Below are 21,017 nucleotides of genomic sequence, written 5' to 3'. Positions count from 1 at the left end.
GGATGCAATCGCAGGTTCAGAGCCTCGGCGTGCAGCAGCTCAGGTACCTCCCGCTGTTCGGAAACTGACATTTCTGAAGAAAGCCTCGTGTTAAACTCAACAACACGTTTCGGTGCCAAGAAAGCGAACAACTGTTCCCCAGCTAGATCTGAGATCCGGCTGGATCACGCTTGAAAGAAACCGGGCATTTTTCAGGCTGTCAACAGGTTCCTCCCCAGCTTCCGCGGGGCGCGGCCGCGCCTGACCCCGCCGGCCCCTGCCGCGGACTGGCACGGCGCCCGGCAGCCCTCCGTCCGTGCCTGCCTCCCTGCCTCCCTGCCAGCCGCGCCGCCGGGGCCGCCTATCCCGCTCGGCCCGCCGCCTCCGCCGCGCCCGCCCGACGGGGCGCCCCGGCTCCCGGCCCCACGACCCGCCCCTTGACCGCAGCGGGCTCCGCCGCCAGCTCGGCGGTGGGGTGCGCCCCGGCGAAGGACGAGCTACCGGCCGGCCGCGCCAAGGCCACGACGGGGCCACCCCAGCGGGAGGCGCCCGTCCCTCTCGCCGCCTGCCCCTCTCCGGGGCACCCAGGCTTTACCCGTCGGCCCGAAGGAGGGCAGACGTTTGGGTGAGGGGCTGCTCCTCCCGCCGCCGCCTGAGGGGGAGGCACCCGCCCCCCGAGGAGGAGCGGCGGCCGCGGGGAAGCCGGTGCCCGCCCGGCACCCCCCGGGGCTCGCGGGGCAGGGCCGGGCCCCAGGACGAGGAGGAGGAGCAGGAGCAGCTGCAGCTGGGATTGGGGGCGGCCGGTGCCGCCCGCCCGGCCGGGGGGAGGAGGCGGCAGGAGGAGGAGTGGCGGCGCGGGCCGCAGCGAACTGGCTGGGCTCGGCGTGGCTGCCCCTGAAGATGGCGGCGGCGGCGGAGGCGGCCGCTGCTCCGGGCGGCGGGGGTTGCTCGCCGGCGAGCGGCGGGTCGGTGCCCGTCCTCTTCTGCTTCTCCGTCTTCGCGCGGCCCTCCAGCGTGCCTCACGGCGCCGGCTACGAGCTGCTGATCCAGAAGTTCCTCAGCCTCTACGGCGACCAGATAGACATGCACCGCAAGTTCGTGGTGCAGCTCTTCGCCGAGGAGTGGAGCCAGTACATAGACCTGCCCAAGGGCTTCCTGGTCAGCGAGCGCTGCAAGGTGCGCCTGGTGCCCCTGCAGATACAGGTGAGACCCGACGGCGGGGCAGCGCCGGCCGCCACGGGGGTGTGTGTGTGGGCGGCCAGCCCCGTCCCGCCACCGGCTGCGACTGCCCGGCCTCCCCCGGAGCCTTCCGGGGAGAAGCGGCAGCGAGCCGAGGGGGTGGCGGCCGCGGCCGGGGGAGCCCGGAGGGGCTGGAGCCGAGGGGGGAGCCCCGCAAGCCCGCGTTGACTGATTTATTCGTGGAAACTTTTGTTTTACTAAGGCGGGGAGGCAGGTGCGCTCCGCGCCACGGGCGTGTGGTAGCTGGGCTTTGCCTTCAGCGAGTCAGAACTTTCTTGGCCCCATGAATGGGAAGATAGCCGGGTGGGTGAAATAATCAATACTTCCCCTTTAAAACAGACGGCTGGTGCTACCCAGCTGTAACCGGCGGTAATGCTGCTAGGTGGAAACTCAGAGGGTGCCGGTAAAGAGGGCTCTGCCAAAACTCGGTCTCATGGCTCGTAGGTCCCTAGGATTTCTGTATCCCTTCTTGCCCCAAAAAGCTCTTTCCGATTTACAGGTTCATAACTGGCTGGTTTTGTGGCCATAAACCAGGAAACCAGACTGCCAGACAGATAGAGTACGTGTGTTTCATACTAAGATACCTTTATGCACACTGGAGATTCATGCCAGTCGTGCTGTGATAGTTGCACTCGAAGCAAAATTGCTTTTCCCTTTTTCCAGCGTCAAAGAAGTCACCTTTTTTTAAGAAAGAGAAAACACATAGATACTGTTTTAATTCACAGCATTCTTCTTAATTTGTAATTAAGAAGTTTTAGTTTGTTGAGCCAATGTTACCGGTAAGTTGAAAAAGTGATGTCATAAAAACTGAAACATTGCTTGTCTTCTCGTTATGGTTCTAAAACCAGTCTAATTCACACTGTTTGTAAACCCTGCTTAATTGTAGTAAACTCTCAAGGTGGCCTGTTCACTTAGACTGTACATCAAGGATGCCTTTGGAGTCTTCTGTCCTTTCCTTAACCCTATGTATGGGAAGAGTGGGTAAGAAGCCCAGACAGTTTAGTAACTTATTTTGTCATTTATTATTCATTTAGTCATTCGTCACTCATTGTATTCAGTTTAAAACCTTTTTCCTTTGTGTGTTGGAAACAGAATGGATGGGGGCCCAGCCAGACAAACTGGAAAGGATAGTCTTTCCAACTTGCAAAAAGAGGTGGTATGGGTGTTAATTCAAGCAAGGATTTTAAAAACATAACTTATGTAATCTGGGCTTGTAACAGTGGTGCAGGTCAGAATTTTCTTATTTGTGCGTGCAGATCACTGCTCTGCAAAGACTCTTGCAGATGGCTTCTGCGCTGAAACTATAAATGCAGTCCAAGCATTCGTAGCAGGATGTACATCTTGGTGTAAAAGGTCAGCGTTGAGACATGGAAAGATAACATCACTCCCATGGTGCAGATGAACTATGCAGCTTTAACTGACTGCAGGGATTCAGGATGAACCAATATTAATGCACCAGTTGCCTAATTGATTAGCTGCTTTCACCGATACTGTTGCAATTCTGTGACAATGGCAACTGTTGATATGAAAAGGATGGTACTTGTATATTATTTTAGTTGCCTCGTTGATATGCTTCAGCAGCTGAGAATGAGCTGGAGACATCACAATGGTGCCAGACAGCTCCCCTTAAGCCACTGGCAGGTGCTCAGAGATCACTCGTTTGGGGAACGTTTGGTCTGACACAGCCACAGCTGTGCTTTTTAAGACCTTTAGGATTTACTGATAGGAAGATTATACTTTCTTTCCCTATGTTGATTCATGCACTGCCACTGTTGTGTGCCCTTTTTCCTGCTCCCCCCCCCCCCCAATGTTTCATCTGTGGTTACACATGACATAGGTTTGTCAACTCTGTATGTGGCATAGTCAGTTGAAATACCATTTTGAATGTGTCTTTCAAGAGGGACAACCTTTGGTCACTGATGTGATTAGACTTCCATATTTGGGAAGATATATTTGGGTTAAAATTAAGATTCACAGATACTAGCATCCATATCCCTAGACAGTAATTTCAGTATTCCTATGCACGCACTTCATAAATTACATATATACGTTTAGTTAGGGATGGCATTTTAACCCCTAGGGTGGTAGCGCCTGTCAGCTCTTGAACGATATCCTCCTGTTTTGATTCCTCTGTAGACCTGTCATGGAAGCATGCCTTTTGTTGTAGTAGCTCAAGAAACGTCAGCACCAAATGGTGTTTGACTGGGCTGTTCCAATTTCCTGTCCCTGCAGTTGAGAGGGGCAATAATCTTTTGGAGAAATCGCCATATGCTGCCTTCTGAAAGCCACTCCATGCAGCTTAATTCAAGGCTTGACCTGTACAGCAACGTTTGCTCTCTGGTCATATTTGTGCCTTTGTTCTGTGCTCATATATGTATATTTGTTTGTTTTAGTTGTCCTGGTTGAAAACAGCCACTTGAACTTCTAAAGGCCACCCAGTGTTAGGCAGACTGGTGGGACGCAGGAAACCCTGATGTTCAACCTGGCTGCTGCTCGTGAAACTCCTCAACCACAGACTTGCAGTGAGGAGGGACTTTTCCTTTGGCCTCTCCCAACTGGTGAGGAGGGCATTCGCTTCCAACTTGAGAGACAGAATACTAGCGGAAAGGAGCCGTCTGCTTTTAATGGATTTTATGTGTTTTTAAAGTTTTAACAGAGTAATATTTATAGTCAGGGCAGGGGAATGGAGGACAACTTTAACCTCTTCTATCTCTAAATGCTGTTAAATGGTGCTATTAAAACTGTTGTGTTTTGCTGTAACTGTTGTAGCTGCCTCTGGGGGAGAGAAGCAGTAAGGAAAAACAATTTGGAGATACCAGGAGACAAGACAGCTATGCTCATTATAGCCATGTAATAGAGGAGTTCAGGCAGCATTTGAATATATGCCTGAGAGAGGCTATTTCACTGTTGCTGTCATAACTTCAAGGTGACTTCTCTTCAGCAGTACTTGTGCTCTGTGTTTACAAACTTGTAACCTTAAGATGCCAGAGATAAAAGGCTAAAATTATTATTAAAATCCTTGCATAAAGCACCTGTACTTCAGGGTAGTTTTTTGAAAAGACATGCTGATGTCTGAGGTGCATCTTTCTTGCAGAAAGCTGCTTGCAGAATGATACTTAATTGTTGCTGGAAGATAAGGTAAATAAAAAGAACTATTTATACACAGATTTTAACTCTTTTTACACATATTTAATATTGCTACATTCAGATGCTTTGGAAATGGAAGTAACATTAACTCAGGAGCCTAAGTCCATTTTCTGAAGACCAGGAAAAGCCAAAGCATAAATTGCAGGATATAAGTCAGGTGAGGGGAGTTGTTTGCTTTTTTTAAAAGATGCAATTATAAATTCTAATACATTAGTTCTAAAAATAATACAATGCTTCTAAATAAAGAAAAAAAAAAAAAGATGGCAGCACTTGGAACCTTAAAGAAGGGGGGGGAAAAAGACTGACAATATTGAAAGAGAGGTTTCTTCAAATCCAGAGTCCTTGTTTCTGTATCTTTACTCTGCAGCAAGCATATTAGTAATTTTGGATTTTGATGAAGAATTTTGCACTGCCTTAATTATATTAACATCATGAGCTTATCTAACTAAATCTGTCCTTTTTAAATGCTGAATTGCATATAAAAGGCTGCACTTCAGCTTAGCATAAAATAAATATTTATATTCCTAAGTAGAAACACTTGTAACATATTTTTCCCTTGAAATACATTAAACTGAATTTCTTCAATTTTTTCCTTTGAATGATAAGCAGCCAAGTAAAACTGAATCTTACAGATTTCCTTTTAGAAATAAAGGAGAAGAAAATATGATAGTCAGCTTCTTTTCATTGTTGTCTTTTTATGCCATCCTTGAAATACCAAGCCTGCGAGGTCCTCTGCTCTGCCCCTTTAGTGAGTAATCTTGGCAAGAGATTTATGAGGTGACTAGTGATGTCACATGGGATTATTCCTCTGCTTCCATTTTCTTGTTCGTTACAAATGCTGGGGGAAGATTGCATTTTGTATGTATAATGGTTCCCTGAAGTTTGAACAGGGAAAGTACAGATAAAGAGCCAGTATATGTGAGTATTTTTGTAAAGCTGATTCTGTAATTACAGTACTTCGTCACAGTCACATTTTGAATTATTATTATTATTATTAATCAGCAGAGATGAAATAGATGTGAAAAAACACTCGTCCTTTCCCATCTAGGCCTTTTCTAGAGTAGGATTTAAAGCTGTATGTAACTCATGACAGCATACGTTTAAATCCTTGTCTGGACAAGGTTCTAGAGATGTCTTTTCTAGCTGGGTAAGAGAGCTGCATCAGGTTATGTGTCCATCTGACATACCTGTTCTGGGCATGCTGTGGATAACTTCCAGCTGGAGGGAAGAAAATCCTGCTGACTAATTGAGGGGTGAAGCGAAACAAATGGAAAAGCTTACATACTGTGTGGGAGAACTTCAGGTGATTTGGGGTTTTTTTCCTTGTTTTTTTTCTTTTAAATTTAGGCTGTTTAATTGTATTGTGGCTGAGTAGATGTTACATTTGGGGTGGGTTCGGACAGGTATTGTGTGGCTGCGGTTGCCCACCATCCTTGCCCAGCCTGTCTCTCCTCCGAGTGAAAGCAAACAGGTACAGGTGTGCCAGCCCAGGGCTTGATGTTTGGGTTTAGGTTTGCCCTCACCCCAGCTCACTGGTAGGGTGTGGTGCTGGAGTGGTGCAGGCAGGCGTGGTTTTCACTGTCAGAGAATGTGTGAGGTGGAGGTGTCCCATGACCCTGATGTGTTGTGGCCATGGAAGGGCAGGATGGCTTTGAGAGCAAGTGAGTGGTAGAATTTATATGGCACGTTGAAGAACCAGTAAATGGAAACTTTCCTTTAAACGTAGCAGATACTTCTGTGAATTTATTTATGGACTGCATTAGCTACTATTTATGAAACTTAATTTCAAACTGCTTTCTGCTGCGCTCTGTCCTTCCCACATCTGCTATTCCAAGTAACACCAGCAAGCGTTGATTTTTTTTTTTTTTTTTTTTTTGATCTTGCCATCTATTTCTTCGGGTTTCTTCTTGTTCTGTCACATGTTGCATGGTTTGATTCAGACTGCAAGTTAATCGGAAATAATTATGAAAATCAATATAGGAATTAGTTGTGTTAGATCTTGTAAAAGCTTTTATTTAGCAAATATATAGTTGACCCAACTTTATTTTAGAGTGCCACTGGTATTAAACTGAAGGCATAAATTAATCATATTAAACCAATTTGATAACAGAGGAAGGCAGATGTAATGCTTTTGCTTCAGCTCCCTGTGACGATTGTCATAAACACATGGGATTATGGATTCAGTGGAAGTCTGTAATGAAGATGCTCCCTGGCTGGAAAGGCAGTTGGTTTTCTTCTGTGCTTCACTGTCAGATCAGAGTAATACTGAATTGGGCTCTGTAAGATCTGTTGCAAATCCACTGTTTGTAAATATTCTGTCATCCATGTCATTGCTGAAACCTAGGGCAAATACTGGTTTTGCAGAAGGTGCCAATGTGAGAGGAGCTGCAAGCATCTGAGAGAGCAGAATTCAGGCTTTTCATGACAAGTTGGAGAAACAAGGTGAAGTAAGATGCAGTTCAAAATGGAAGCAACAAAGGTAGAAATAATTCCTACGCTAAGGTAGAAATAATCAACTAAACAAATAATGGTTGGACTTGATCTTACAGGTCTTTTCCAGCCTTAGTGATTCTGTGATAAAAGATGAGTTCAAGGGATAACGTTGAGGTTAAAATGCTCCTCAGGAGTCTAAGTATCACCAATTATGAAAAGAACAAATAGTGTGCTGGAAAGCATGAATTGAACAGGGCCTGCAAGGGCTGTGAATTGACGGATCTTCTCTGAGGCTCTGCTAGTCCTGAGAAGTATTATGGGTAGAGAAATACTACTGTTATAGTAGTATTGGGTGCCTCACTGTAGATTGCAATTTGAAAAGCACCCCAAGGAGGACAGCGAAAATGATTTGAATTGTAGGAGGAAAGATTGAAAGTATTAGATATGTTTTAGCATAAGGGAGGGGAGGGGAAAGGCTAAAGGGAGACCAAATCTAAGTCTTGAGGTATGGTAATAGGTGTTTGTGCATGGTTATACTCATGAAGAAGGATGGTAATGCTTTTGCGTTTCAAATCCACCATGGACAGAAATGGAAATAATGCTCTTAAACAGCAACAAAGGAGCTGTAAGCGAGAAAACACTGCAAGGTAAAGATAACAGAGCTGTGGGATGGATTGTATAGGAGCTCTGTAAATTATATATTGCTGATGGGTCAGACCAGGTAGGTGTCTGTGAAGAATACTTGCATTTGGTTGATCCTTCTGTAGAGGCAGACTATGCAGCTTCTTGAAGGTGTTTTTAGTCTATTCATAATCGTTCCTTTGCTAAGGATGGTAGTGCCATCCAGTGCCTTGGCATAGGAAAGTGTATACTAAGGCAGTAGACTAACTTCACGTAGATCACTCTGCAATCCATGATGGTTTGCAGTAGTTCAAAATGATCTTAAAAAAATTAAAGTGGTGGAATGATTTATAGAAGAAAATAATGGTCTTTGCTTGTCATATAAATGCCAAGACAAAACGACATGTTTTCTGAGTAGGAGGCACACTTATAAATATTGTCTATTCCAATTACTTTATTTTTGCTGCTGAGCAGTAAGAAAGTTAAATGTCATGATTGACTGCTCTGATGGTAGTAAGTGCCTGACTTTGAATGGGTCATGGTAGGTGCTCCACTGCGGTGTTGAGTTGTACGTTAGTACTTCCCACCAGCTGGCTTCTGCGTTGTTCAAGCACGTGGATGGATGGTGTTCAACAGCAAGGCAGTTATTCAATGTTTAGTTTTATTTTCAAGCATTCTTGGTCCCACGCTTCATTTATTATATGGTGTAGAATCACAGAAGTGTTGTTTGGGGGAGATATCTAGAGGCTGCCTTCCCTAACACCTATGTAAAGCCAATTCTTGATCAAGTCAGCTGTTGCTTTGCTGAATGCTGTAAACCTCCAAGGATGGAGATTCCACCACTCCTGGTAACCTGTTTCAGTGCAGCTGTAATTTCCTAGTGAAAAAGGTTTCCCTGATGCCTGTTGTGATGCTATTCTGTATTCCTGTGGCATCAGTGGGTCCAGTGTTAGAGCATCTGCTTTATGGTCATTACTGCATTTGCGTTCGTAGTCGCTTGTATTAATAGTATTGCTGTTTCGCCCACGAGGGCTGGAGGAACTGCGGTTATGAACATTTGCTGTTTTGGCAGTAGTGGTGTACTGAATCTGAGAGGTGTGGGAATTTAGTGTTTACGATTATAATGCCCAAGTAATTTTCACAACAGTTTGAACAGGCCATTGGTTGAGCGTGGCCATTACTGTAGTTTTTAGCCTGGGAAATTGAGATCAAAAGTGTTTTAATCAGGAGACACGTGGTGAATCAATGAAATTTGGGACTAATATTTAAGGAGTCTTGAATCCCTTGTTGTGAGTTGACCTTGGCTGGTCTCCAGGTGCCCACCAAGCTGCTCCATCACCCTCCCTCATCAACAGGGCAGGGGGAGAAAATAGGACAAAAAGCTTGTGATTCAAGGTGAAGACAAGGAGATCACTTACCAATATACCATCACAGGCAAAACAGACTTGACAGGGAAATTAACTTATTGCCAATCAATAACAGTAGAATAATGAGAAATAAGAACAAATGTAGAAATAACTTATTGCCACCCCTCCTTTCTTCGAAGGCTCAGCTTCACTTCCGACTTCTCTACCTCTTCCCCGCAAGCAGCGCAATGGGACGGGGAATTGCGGTCAGTTCATAGCACTTCATCTCTGCCACTCCTTCCTCCTCAAACTCTTCCCTTGCTGCAGCGTGGGTTCTCTCCCATGGGATATAGTCCTTCATCAACTTCTCCAGTGTGCGTCCTTCCCACAGACTGCAGTCCTTCACGAACTGCTGTAGCATGGGTCTTTTCCATGGGGTGCAGTCCTTCAGGAACAGACTGCTCCAGCATGGGCCCTCTGTGGGGTCACAAGTCCTTCTGGAAGACCTGCTCCAGTGTGGGCTCCTCTCCATGGGGCACAGGTCCTGCCAAGAGCATGCTCCAGCGCAGGCTTTCCACGGGGTCACAGCCTTCTTCGGGTGCATCCACATGCTCCGGTGTGGGGTTCTCCATGGGCTGCAGGTGGATATCCGCTCCACCGTGGACCTCTACCAGCTGCAGGGGGACAACCTGCTTCACCATGGTCTTCACCACGGGCTGCAGGGGAATCTCTGCTCTGATGCCTGGAGCACCTCCTCGCTCTCCTTACTGACCCTGTTGTCTGCATAGTTGTATCTCTCACGTGTTCTCACTCCTCTCTCCCAGCTGCTGTTGCACAGTGGTTTTTTTTACCCTTTCTTAAATACATTATCACAGAGGTGCCACCAGCATCACTGATGGACTCAGCATTAGTCAGCAGCGGATCTGTCCTGGAGCCTGCTGGCACTGGCTCTCTCTGACATGGGGCAGCTTCTGGCATCTTCTCACAAAAGCCATCCCTGCAGCCTCCCCCTGCCACCAAAACATTTCCACATAAACCCAAAACATCCCTGCTCTTCAAAAATATACTATTTTGCAGAATTTGTAATTTTGTTTTAGTTTAAAACATCACAACCTCAGTTTTCAGAAAATGAAGTGTATACAATTAATGGCTACTTCCCAGAAGCAGTTTATTCAATTTGATTTATCAGTCTGCTGAAAAGCTCCTGAATGGATGTAATTTCTCTTGAGTTGCCTTACAACTAAATGATAATATGTAGCTGCTTTCTTTCCCTGTAGCCTCCAGCTGAAGCCTTATCCTTTCCTTCTGCAGGTAGTGCCAGTAATTTCATACAAATACAAAGCATTCTGAAAGAGTGTGAGAAAATGCAATGTTTGATTTCTTTTTTCTTACCCACCCTTTCTACCCCACTTGGTAGGCTGTACAAGGGAAACTCTGGGAGATCATTTTTATCATTAAAATGTATTCTGCTCAGTTTCTGGTCATAATACTGACGAGCTTCTCGGCTTTTGTTCTAGCCTTTGGCCTTTCATCAGACTTACGCTAAAAGATGTCATAGACAAACATAAACTGACTACACAATGGAACTATTCAAAATATGTGTACATACAGTATTGAAAGCAAGTGAAAGTCTGACTTTTTTTAACTTTAATTTATCCTGATTTTATGTCAGTTCCAGGAGTTGTGGATTTAAAAATGAATTTGAGGAATGTAATTTTGCTGTTGGTACTTTTTTTTTACAGTACTTCAGGCACTATGCTCCTCTGCCACCTTTCAGGGTTCAGAAGTTTTAATGTATATTTAGATTGACTTGTGTCTCTTACCTAATAAAGTCTTGATTACCTATTTATGACTGTACTGTACTGCTCAGTATCAACTGTTTATTTGAATTTAGAAACGTATCAAAATCGGGCTTGAAAAATCTTTCTCCTATTTAGACTTAAAATAACATAAATCTGTTACCTGGCAGAGGCATTGCAGACTCTTTCTCCTTCTGCTTCTTTTCTGAAAGGGTCTTCACTGCCACAGAAAGTGTTATCTTTATTTTGTTTTTCAGATGATTACTTTGGGCAACCTGACACCCTCAAGCACTGTGTTTTTTTGTTGTGATATGCAAGAGCGATTCCGGCCTGCCATCAAGTACTTCGGTGATATTATCAGCGTGGGCCAACGACTGGTATGGTTTTTTGCTTTTTTTCTTTGTAATGGGTTTTGAGCACACATGTAAATTATTATTTTATACACAGCCAGTTTACTGGCTATTCAGTTTCAGGTAATAATAGTGTCTTTACTATTATCATTCCTTAATAATTTCTTTTCTTATATGCTTTCCTCCCTGCCCCCTTGCAGCTCCAAGGTGCACGGCTCTTAGGAATTCCAGTTATTGTAACTGAACAGTATCCCAAAGGTCTGGGCAGCACTGTGCAAGAAATTGATTTAACAGGAGCTAAACTCGTGCTTCCCAAAACAAAATTTTCAATGGTGTTGCCAGAAGTCGAAGCAGCATTAGCAGAGATCCCTGGAGTCCGCAGCATTGTCTTGTTTGGAGTAGAAGTATGTGCCTTGCCATTCTTATATTGTTTTATGGTAATGTCTGTTGACCCACAATAGTATTAAGCATTGCTTTCTGTAATTAAAAAAAATAATCAATTTATATTACTTAGAGCTCAGATATCCTCTATAGATTAAATTATTCTTGTGTTATTTGTCTTTGATATTATCTCATAATAAAATTTGAAATGAGATGTTTGTAAACTATAGGCTCTTGTCTCAAGCTTGGTTGGCATTTAAAACCCACATTCAGTTCCCTAGTAATGTCAGGAGTAGAAAAAGACATGTTTGACCCCTAATTATGTACTCTAATTTGGCATTGTGCTACTCATGTTTTATAATAATGGTGTGTTGGTGGGTTTTTTCTTTTGATTTCTACCCTTTAGACTCATGTCTGCATCCAGCAAACAGCATTGGAATTAATTGGCAGAGGTCTGGAAGTTCATATTGTAGCTGATGCCACCTCATCAAGAAGTATGATGGACAGAATGTTTGCTCTTGAGGTAAGTTTCTTAGTCAAGGCTCTCTTGACCTTGGGTCTGTATGTTAATTTCCCTGCTTATTGTGAGCTAACAAGGAATTTCTAAGGACAGTAAGCAGTGGACAAATGTAGACTTGAGAAGCGGTGAATGCTCTGATTCTCAGAACACCTTCCAAGATGGAGAAGGATTACTGCCATTTTTTTCCTCCCTAAATTATGATTTAATAATATGTGGAACCCAGTTTGGGGCACTTGGATTGTTCCGTGCAACCTAGGTTACTCTGTATAGCCATTAGCATTTTAGGATATTTTCTTGTGGAGTGTTATCATACAGCTGAGTAAAAGTGCTACAGAGCTTTTGGTTTTGTTGTTCCAAACGGTATTTGTTCTGCTGTTAAATTCCCTTGAAATATAATGGAATATAGTAAGGATCGTGTTCAAAGCTCCTTCTTGTATGTCTGTCCCTCCCTCTGCTCTTCTCCATCAGTGCAAATTAAAGCTTAATCTCAAGATTCTGTGATTATAGTAAAGACTTTTTTTTTTCTCCCCCCTTCTAGGAGCTTAGTCTAACTAAATGTTGAGAAAATAGAGAGAAATGTAACACAAAGATTTAAAAGCACATACAACTATGTGGTAGCAAGTTCATGCAAACAGTTTTTAGATGTTGCACTCTAACTTGCCTAGAGGCATCACTGTTGGAAATCAAAAACTGATATGTACATTAAGTACTGCAATTTTTGCCTCAGGCCCTAACAATTATTTGGAAATTGACACTAATTAACAATAATTAATAAATGCTGTAATTTAATTAATTAAATGCTGTAATTAACAATAATTACAGCATTTTATACTTTTTTCATAGATTTGGAGAAGACTTTTAATGTCTTCTGTTTCTCATGAGTAAGAAGATAATTAAAGGCTAAAGGAAAATCACCAGCATATAGCATTTGATTAAGTGGAAGCTTAATGTCGTCTGTCCCATAAAGCGTAGTGACGCACACAGAGTGCAGGAATGACAGAAATCATGGACTTCCTAAGTCCATGGTGCAGCAGTAGTAGACAAAACAAATACAAAACCAAATTAAATCTGTTTGCCTTCTGTGTACGTCTTTGTACATTTGATTATCACTTACACTGTGTCTGCAAGTGCAGAAGTTGGTTCACTGTAATAGAGGTTAAAGCAGTGACTAGCTAGCTTTGCTTTTCTTTTTAGTCGAAAAGGTATTGATCATCTTAAAAGCGTGGTTGGTTGCAAAAGCTGTAATCCAGGCAAATTGGTTAGCTTTAGGTAACTTGTTGGAATGTCTTTGGAATGTTTTCTCACTAAGCACAAATAAAATTAAGTCATCATTAAAATACGATTCAGGGAACACTTGCTGTGATGAGCCAGGCAGTTATATGACAGTAACTCCTCCCCCCTGGCTGCACATGCCAACTTTGTCTCCTTTTTGTACTGTAGAGCCTCTCTTAAAAACGCTACTGAGGGCTGTAGGCTAGAACAGGCAAGAGGTGGGCATGCTTGGGAGCAGGAGACCAGGAGAAAGGGGCATATATACTGGGCATGTTGGTAATCTTGATTGACCATGGCAATACATTTCTTGGGGAAGTTGGTAAAATACCAAAGTATTGGGTAATCCTGCTTTAGTCTTGCTGAACAGCTGACAGTTCCTAGTCACGCTCTTTTAATTGGCAAGTCTGACATTGTCCCTTGTGCAAACTTGCTCCATACCTGGTGAGCTGAGGTGAGATTCATTGAACCAGGTTCCCTGGATCCTTCTCCTTACCTTTCTGGGAAGATGGGTGTAACATTTACTTTTTTCCAGTAACACAGCCATCCTTTGTTCACAGTGACCTTTCAAGGATGATAGAGTGACCTTGCAGTGAATAACAACCAGCTTCCTCGGCAACCTCAGATAAATCCCATCTGGTCCCACCCACCCCTTCAGTTCTCCACATTTCCCCTCATGTAACCTGTGTTTTCATGGTGCTGGTGACGAACGTGCAAATATCCGAACAGGTGTACTAGGAAGTGCAGTTTTAATTGCTAGTCAAAGCTTTCTTGTCCACCTGGATGACCCTAAAGAGTTATTATCTCCACTTCTGTTGTGTGCTTAGAAATGACAGCAGGCAAAAACTTGCAATCAAAAAAAAAACCACCCCAGAAACCAAAAACCCTCCGATTTCCATTGGTGAAATAATTCAACCCAACTGGCCAAGACTGTGACTGTTCTTAATCTCTGCTCTATCTGATGAAGATGCCTTGTGTCACTGCTTGGTCTCAGATTGAGCCAGCTTAATCTATTCCTGCTGGACTTCTTTTCTATTCTACAGCTGTTCTACTTGTTCCTGTGGTGTGGATTCAACACACGCTTGCTGGTTTCCTTCATCTGAAAGACTATGCTCTAAGAGAACTTTCCCTTTCCTTGAAAATTATCCAGTATGCTTAGCATGTTCATCTCTTCATTCCATCTCAAAAATATATAAATTATACTTAGTCCTAGAAGTAGACTATAAGCCAATGCCAACCTCTTTGACATGTTATGGTATGTTTTGCTTCTAAAGAGAAGACAGTCTCTTTTTTCAATCAACATTTCTCAGAAGGCAAGGTTCTTTAACAGTCTGTTTTTTCTCTCATCCATACTAGTTAAAAGCAAAAGCTTTGTATTCCTGGAGAAGTACAACTTGAAAACATTGCCATAATATTTCATTTTGATTTTTGTATTTTTCTCTTTTGTATGTGTATGTGGTTTAAACAAATGTGTCGTACAGAGTAGGAGAGCTGGGGAAGCTGTCTGCTTTGTTTCAACTTAGGAATATTTTAAAGTTTGCTGCCATTATTGCAAGCAGGAAACACTGACTAGAGTATATCTAGCCTAGTTAGTTTATCATTGTATAGACTGTAGTTACATGTACTTTACTGGTCCCCTAAAATTAGTAACTTTCCCCCATCAATTGCTTTGTAATTGAACAACCAGACAGCAGTGATCTATGTCTGCCCTAGAAAGTTTGGAGTTTCTCTTTCCTTTAGTAATTGCAATTGAAACCTGTTTGAAGGCGTACATGTCTCTATGTTCTCCCTTCTGCCCTCCCTTGGCTCACTCAGGCCCCCATTAGATTTGGTGGAGCATGCAGCTGATGTAGAGGATGTTGGAGGGAAAGCTAGATCCATGAAGAGTTTTACTGCCAAAGCATCTGTATGATTGCTGGGAAGCTGATGGAGGGCAGGGAGTGGTCAGCCTTTACTTAAAGATAACTTTGCAACATAGGCAACAACCACGGTCTTAAAAGTCCAAAAACTTCGCAGTAAGTCCTGTGGCTTGGGCTACATGAAGCATTGCTCTGTTTAGTTGAACACTTACAAGATCTAGCAGACCTCTTTTGGTTTTGCTTTCTATGCAGCAATGCTTTTTATTCTGTAGCTTGTGAAAACTAACTTGAGAGTTACTGAGACTGTAATGAGATGCTGGTTAAAAGAAGCTGCTGTTGTGCCAGTATAATTTACAAGGTCTGTGACAGAACTAAAAGCTCTTCTTTCTGATATTATTAGTACTAGCACGCTGTGTAGTCCGAAGACCTAAGTACTAGTACCTAACATGGCCTGAAAGAGAAATTGTTACAGTTAAGTTTCTTACGTAATGCCTTTAGCTTGTACCTCACCATTTTCTTTTTCCCCATGCCTTTCAAATCTGCATGAGAGTGAAGAAGGCTATCCTTGCGACCATGCAAGGGGAAAGGGTTGTTAATATAAGAGGGGGTGGGTCTTCTGCTTATTAAATCTGACATGGGGAAAGAATCCAGTCCAAATAGGAAGCCTTCTTTGTAATCCAGGACAGCCTTTTTCCTCAGTAAAGTCTAAAAGCAGTCGCTTTCCATCCTAGCTTTATAAATGGCACTGCTAAGAAATGCTGGAATGGAATTGACAATACTTTTGTTAATAGGAGATGTTTTTAAAAATACCATCTGTCTTTTTTACCAAATGTATACTCATTCTCATTTGCAAGTATCTCACGTTATTCTCTCTCTGCTCTTTTCTCTTTCAGCGTCTTGCTCGTACTGGAATTATAGTTACTACTAGCGAAGCTATATTGCTGCAGCTGGTAGCTGATAAAGAACATCCAAAATTCAAAGAAATCCAAAATCTCATTAAGGCAAGTGCCCCTGAGTCAGGGCTCCTTTCCAAAGTTTAAAGAGGATGTGGAGGAAGTGGATCTCATTATCATCTTTAAGGAGGAATGAAAGCTGTAAGCGCACATGTACAACCTCAACTCAAAGTTCGGTAGGAGTGTAAAATTAAAAATTGACGTACTCGTGCTTGCCTTAGCAAAATTGTGTGGTTATACATCTGGGTGCCAGTATGTTCTCTTTAGTTACAGCTGTCAGAGGCTTTGGCTACCTTAGGTCCCTTTTGTTGTCGAATTTCCTTATTTATTTAAAAAAACAAAAATTAACAGAGGTGCCTGCTAGTCTATACTATACACTGATTGTAACGGCTCCAAAAAGTGCATATTTCTGTGACACCTCTTGATTGCGCACTTTGTAAAAGCATTCTGTGATATTCTGTTTTACTTTTGTATTAATAGAAGATAATAATGTATTGGATAAATGTAATGTGATACACTTTAATGTTTATGTAACTGAAGTATTTTAATAGCACGTAAGTTAAAACAGAGTAAGATATATGGACTACATGTGCGCTTTTGTTCTCTAGGATAAAATTTAAGTGCTTTGCTTCGTAGGCAAGACACATAGATCAAGCAGCAGCTGACGTTTGATTGCTGTAGGTAGCTGAAACCTGCATCATGACTTTCAGTTATTCTGAAATCGACTGCCCAACCCTGTACTTCACTTAAGCAGACACAAACAGAAAACTGTCGTTTAATGAGTTCTTTATAAACAACAGGTGTGACGTCCTTCCGAATTAGAAGATTACCAAAACTTTAAGTAAATCGGCAACGCTAAGCATGTTAAAGAACAAAAACTTTTCAGCTTCAAGTGCTGAATCTACTACTACATTTACATTTATGTTGGGGGGGTTTACCCCATTTTAGTTAGATCAAATAATTCCATCTGATTTACCTATTTGGCCAAGCGAGCTCTGAAAGAAACCTCAGCTTCTCTAGGTTTTTACACTTTTTTTGTGGGCTGCAGTTGAGTGGAGTTTGAATGGAATCTGGCCTAAAAGCATTCTTCAGAAAAATACCATCTTTAATGTAATATCTATATTTTCTAATTAAAACTAATCTTTTAGCACATGATTGTTCATAAAGGCACTTCCTTCATGTTCCAGTGGTTTAAACAATGTTGTATAAAGTTTACAGTGTGACTGAGGCATTTATTTTTTTAAGAGTACTAGAAGATGTCATGCTGAACACTGATCTTTTTGGCAGAAAACCAGTTAGAGTACATGTATTTTAAATTGCTTATTTTCCCCGCAAGATGGCTCTAAAGGAATTGTTTCAGACAGTTATAACCTTTATATCTTCAAAACAAATAAAATGTTAACATTTGCTGTCTCTCTTACGCTTGTGATACTTATTGAAGAGCAAATCCTGAAAGCTGGACCTTATTCTGTTCTGTGCATCTGTGGAATTTCTATAGATGTCATGGGAATTTTGTGTAAAGATCAAGGGTCGATAATGTCTAATAATTCTTGTCTTCTACATCTAGTTACAGTCTTACTTAGTGCTCCAAAATACGAGGAATGAATGTTATACTTAAAGTTGGAGGCAGGGAGGCAACTTGAGTTGAAGAACCATTGTCCTATATCACTGACCTACTTTTACCTTCTTTTCTGGTATATTCATCACGTTGCCTAGCAGTATAAAGTCTACTTACATAAATCAACAGCTGTGCCCAAAAATACTATAAATTTCTCCTGAAATAATGGCTTGATTGCTTTCTTACCTTTATGTGCTGATGGTACCTAGAGTTAGTAATTGAAGGAAAAATTATAACAGTTTTTTTACATACATTTATTTTTGGATCAATCAAATGCATGGGTTTAAGACATAATTGTATTTGTAACTAAAAAATTACTATTTTTATACAAACATAAGTTGGAGGACAGATGTCACAAGTTCCTTTGCACACAGTCCTTTCCTAACCTAACTAAGGTTTTTGCTACGAAGGGAATCATGTGGTAGCAAGATGGCAGTAGAGAAGAATCTATAAAATACATTGATATTCTCTGTGATGATACTACTTTTTTTTGGTATTTGCATAGCCTTCTGTGGCAAACTAGATTTTTGTCAAGGTCCTTAATTTGTGGTTTTCTTTCCATAAGCTTAAAAAATAAGAATACAGAAACACCCAGTGTTACGCTATAAAACTCAGCCTGTAGATGTGAATTTAGGGGCAGAATGATTGAAGTCTTTCTCCCTCATCAGATGAGTGCATTAATCACCATCACATGGATCATTCAGATGAGATTCTAAGAGTGTTTATTTAAAAAGAACAGAAAAAGTGTTGCCATATTTCTCTTATGTAAAGTAAGTTTATTCACAGGAGAGAATTTCTTTTCTTCTTCATGCTCCAACTCATCTGTATTTTCTGTTTTCTGACAAGTGGGTGTTCGCATGCAATAGAACGGCAGAACTGAGCCGTGTGAGAAGAGGTCTGCAGGCTGTTGCGTTATCTAGTGTAAGTACTGTTTTGCCCTGCAAGGATATGAAATAAATTAATGAAATAACACAGAGGAGAATTATCACAGAATCACAGAATCACTACGGTTGGAAAAGACCTGTAAGATCATCAAGTCCAACCTGAAAAAAAAAACAAACAAACAAAAAAAAAAAACCCACACAAACAACCCACGCAAGCCAACCACCACACAACAACAACAAGGCACAACACACCAAAAACCAACCCACCCAACACCACACAGCACCATGTCCATCAAGCTACATCCCACAATGCCACATCCACATGCTCCTTGAATACCTCCAGGGAGGGTGACTCTACCTTAGGGCTATACTCAGGTGCTGCTTAGGGCTATACTCAGGTGATTGTGAAGAAGCCTAATGCATCATTGTCTAAGTGCCAAGCTGTCTTTTATTTGAAAGCTTCACCACAGCTATGGCTAAGTAACACATTTGCCACCTATTGTAGGTGGGTTTGGTGTAATTTCTCTTTTCTTGGGGAAGCAGAAAGACAGTCCTTGATGGAGAAGGCTTGTTTATTTTCCTCAGTAGGTGTTCTGCTTCTGTGCAAAGCTGCTGATGTTGTTAGCCTCACTGGAGTAGCTGGTGTATAAATTCTACGCTGAATATAGTAACAGGCATGTGCATGATGAGTTTTGCTCTGCTAAACCCTTACAAAGATAAGTGGTTTTTTCTTACTGGGACAGTTTAGCTTTTGAGTTTAAAATATGATCCTTTCTATTCACAGAGCCACGGTCCTTTTATTATTTTTTTCTACCTGTATGGTATTTTTGTATGAACTAAACCAAGTAAGGTCTCCAGCACCCTTTGCAAAACCTGAAAATGGAGAAAGAAAACGCTGGCTAGCAACATCTGATTTTTTTATTCTATTATGATCATCACAAATGGCCAGAGAAACAATGCTGTGGAACTGCTCCACTGTAATTTCTGCACTTGCCTGACAGTAGTTCTCAGGTAAATGTGCAGTTAAATAAATCATGCTGCTTATTGAATACGTTTCCTATTAAACATCACGGTGGTGCCGTCTCCCTCCCACCACCCCTCCCGCATTTATTACATTACCTAAACAATTACATTAATCTTTCAGAAGAGAAGAATTAAGATCAATCTTCTCTTTTTAATGTAAGCACTCTCATTTTTTCTTTTACAAGCATCATAGATTTTTTTTTGTCAAGGTTTTTGTTGAATTGAAACTCTTCTACTGCTACAGATTTGTTCTCTTATGTAAGAGATGAACATTCAATGCTTTGTTGCTTTAAAAACTTTGTTTTAATTAAACATGAGGTCATAGCTGGAGCTGCGGAGCCCTGAAGAAAGGCAAATGATATTAAGGAGGATAAAGGCTTTTACTTTGATAAGTGGTGATGCTGACTAGTACTGTTACGTAGTTCACTTGTTATTCTTCAGAGTATTATCTTCCAGAGTATTTTCTACCATATTAAGTGCTATGGCAGTGACAGAAGATGCCAGTGATTTGTAGAATCTGGGGTTTTTTTTCCCTCTGGGTAAATTAGAGATACACTATACTAGATAGGTATAACAGATGTCCTTCAGATAGGTTTAGAACATCTGCTCTGCAAATGGGCTATGGCAGGAAATCCTTGAAAAAAAAGTTCTGTTTTGATCATCCAGTGCTGGTTTCTTCTTAATAATCTCTTAAACGGAATACTTTCATGAAGCTATTGTTAGACCTTTCTGTAATCTCAAGAATTGCTTCTGGTACAGCAGGGGTTACTGCTGTACCAGTATCAATACTGATTGATAGTATGCTGCTGCTTCTCTTAAGACAGTACTATATATGTGTGTGTGTACATATATAAAAAGATAAGGTAGAGTATGGGGCCTGGTCTTTTATTACTCATTTGAATTGCATAACTTAGTTTTTCATATGAGATAAAGGAATATCTGCAAAAGGTGGCTGTGAATAGAAGGAATTTATTAAGTATTAGCATGCTTAGGTTAGCTTAACAGACTCACTAAAACCGCCAGGCTTGGCAGCTCTCCTGCCACTGACAGCATTAGGCTTTGCTTTAATGAAACCCTTTTATCTACTCAAGAGAGGAGATTGAGCAAACAAATGAAGAGAGTAGTTAATAGAGAATAGATGCTGACGTGCAAAGGCAAAATGGGAAAGAAAACTTGTTTTTTAATTACTAATTTATTTTTTTCCCATGGGGATGTTAAGAAGCTTGAACACTTATTAGGATAGAATTAGATACCTTAAGTTTGCAAAAACTGAGTAGGTCATGGCAGTCCTTGCCTCTGTCTTGCTGTGCACTTTATTCCCTTCCTGGACTGTTTTTTACCTTGCTTTCATTACCTTCTAACTGTTCAAAAAGCAGACTCTAAGCTTCTTGGCTCTGAGTATTGCAAAAATTGCCAACTGGAAGGGTAAATATTCTGATATCAAAATAAAAAAGAAATGGGAAAGTGTTGGAGCAAAGACTGAAGATCACCATATACTCAGCACTGACATCCCCGAGGCAGATATGAATTGTTACCTGCACTGTGGTTTCAAGAGCAGGAATACCTACAACTGAGACTTGGACAAACTAAAAGCTT

The 21,017-nt window shown here is 41.8% G+C and overlaps 1 protein-coding gene across 1 annotated transcript; it reads left to right on the top strand.

Moving 5' to 3' along the window:
* The first annotated feature begins 879 nt into the window (after positions 1–879).
* Positions 880–17,250, top strand: ISOC1 (isochorismatase domain containing 1). Its single transcript, XM_059833819.1, has 5 exons — positions 880–1,182; positions 10,822–10,941; positions 11,115–11,318; positions 11,702–11,818; positions 15,837–17,250. The coding sequence occupies exons 1-5, from the start codon at positions 880–882 to the stop codon at positions 15,981–15,983; spliced, it is 891 nt and encodes a 296-aa protein (XP_059689802.1). The 3' UTR covers positions 15,984–17,250.
* The last annotated feature ends 3,767 nt before the right edge of the window (positions 17,251–21,017 follow it).

Source organism: Gavia stellata, chromosome Z, assembly GCF_030936135.1.
Source record: "Gavia stellata isolate bGavSte3 chromosome Z, bGavSte3.hap2, whole genome shotgun sequence".
NCBI lineage: Eukaryota > Metazoa > Chordata > Aves > Gaviiformes > Gaviidae > Gavia > Gavia stellata.
This window is presented reverse-complemented; position numbering and strand designations above follow the sequence as displayed.

Coding starts and splice junctions, on each gene's coding strand:
- ISOC1 (XM_059833819.1), top strand. CDS start 880: ATGGCGGCGGCGGCGGAGGCGGCCGCTGCTCCGGGCGGCGGGGGTTGC. Junction 10,942..11,114: donor TCAGCGTGGGCCAACGACTG/GTATGGTTTTTT, acceptor GCCCCCTTGCAG/CTCCAAGGTGCACGGCTCTT. Junction 11,319..11,701: donor TTGTCTTGTTTGGAGTAGAA/GTATGTGCCTTG, acceptor TCTACCCTTTAG/ACTCATGTCTGCATCCAGCA.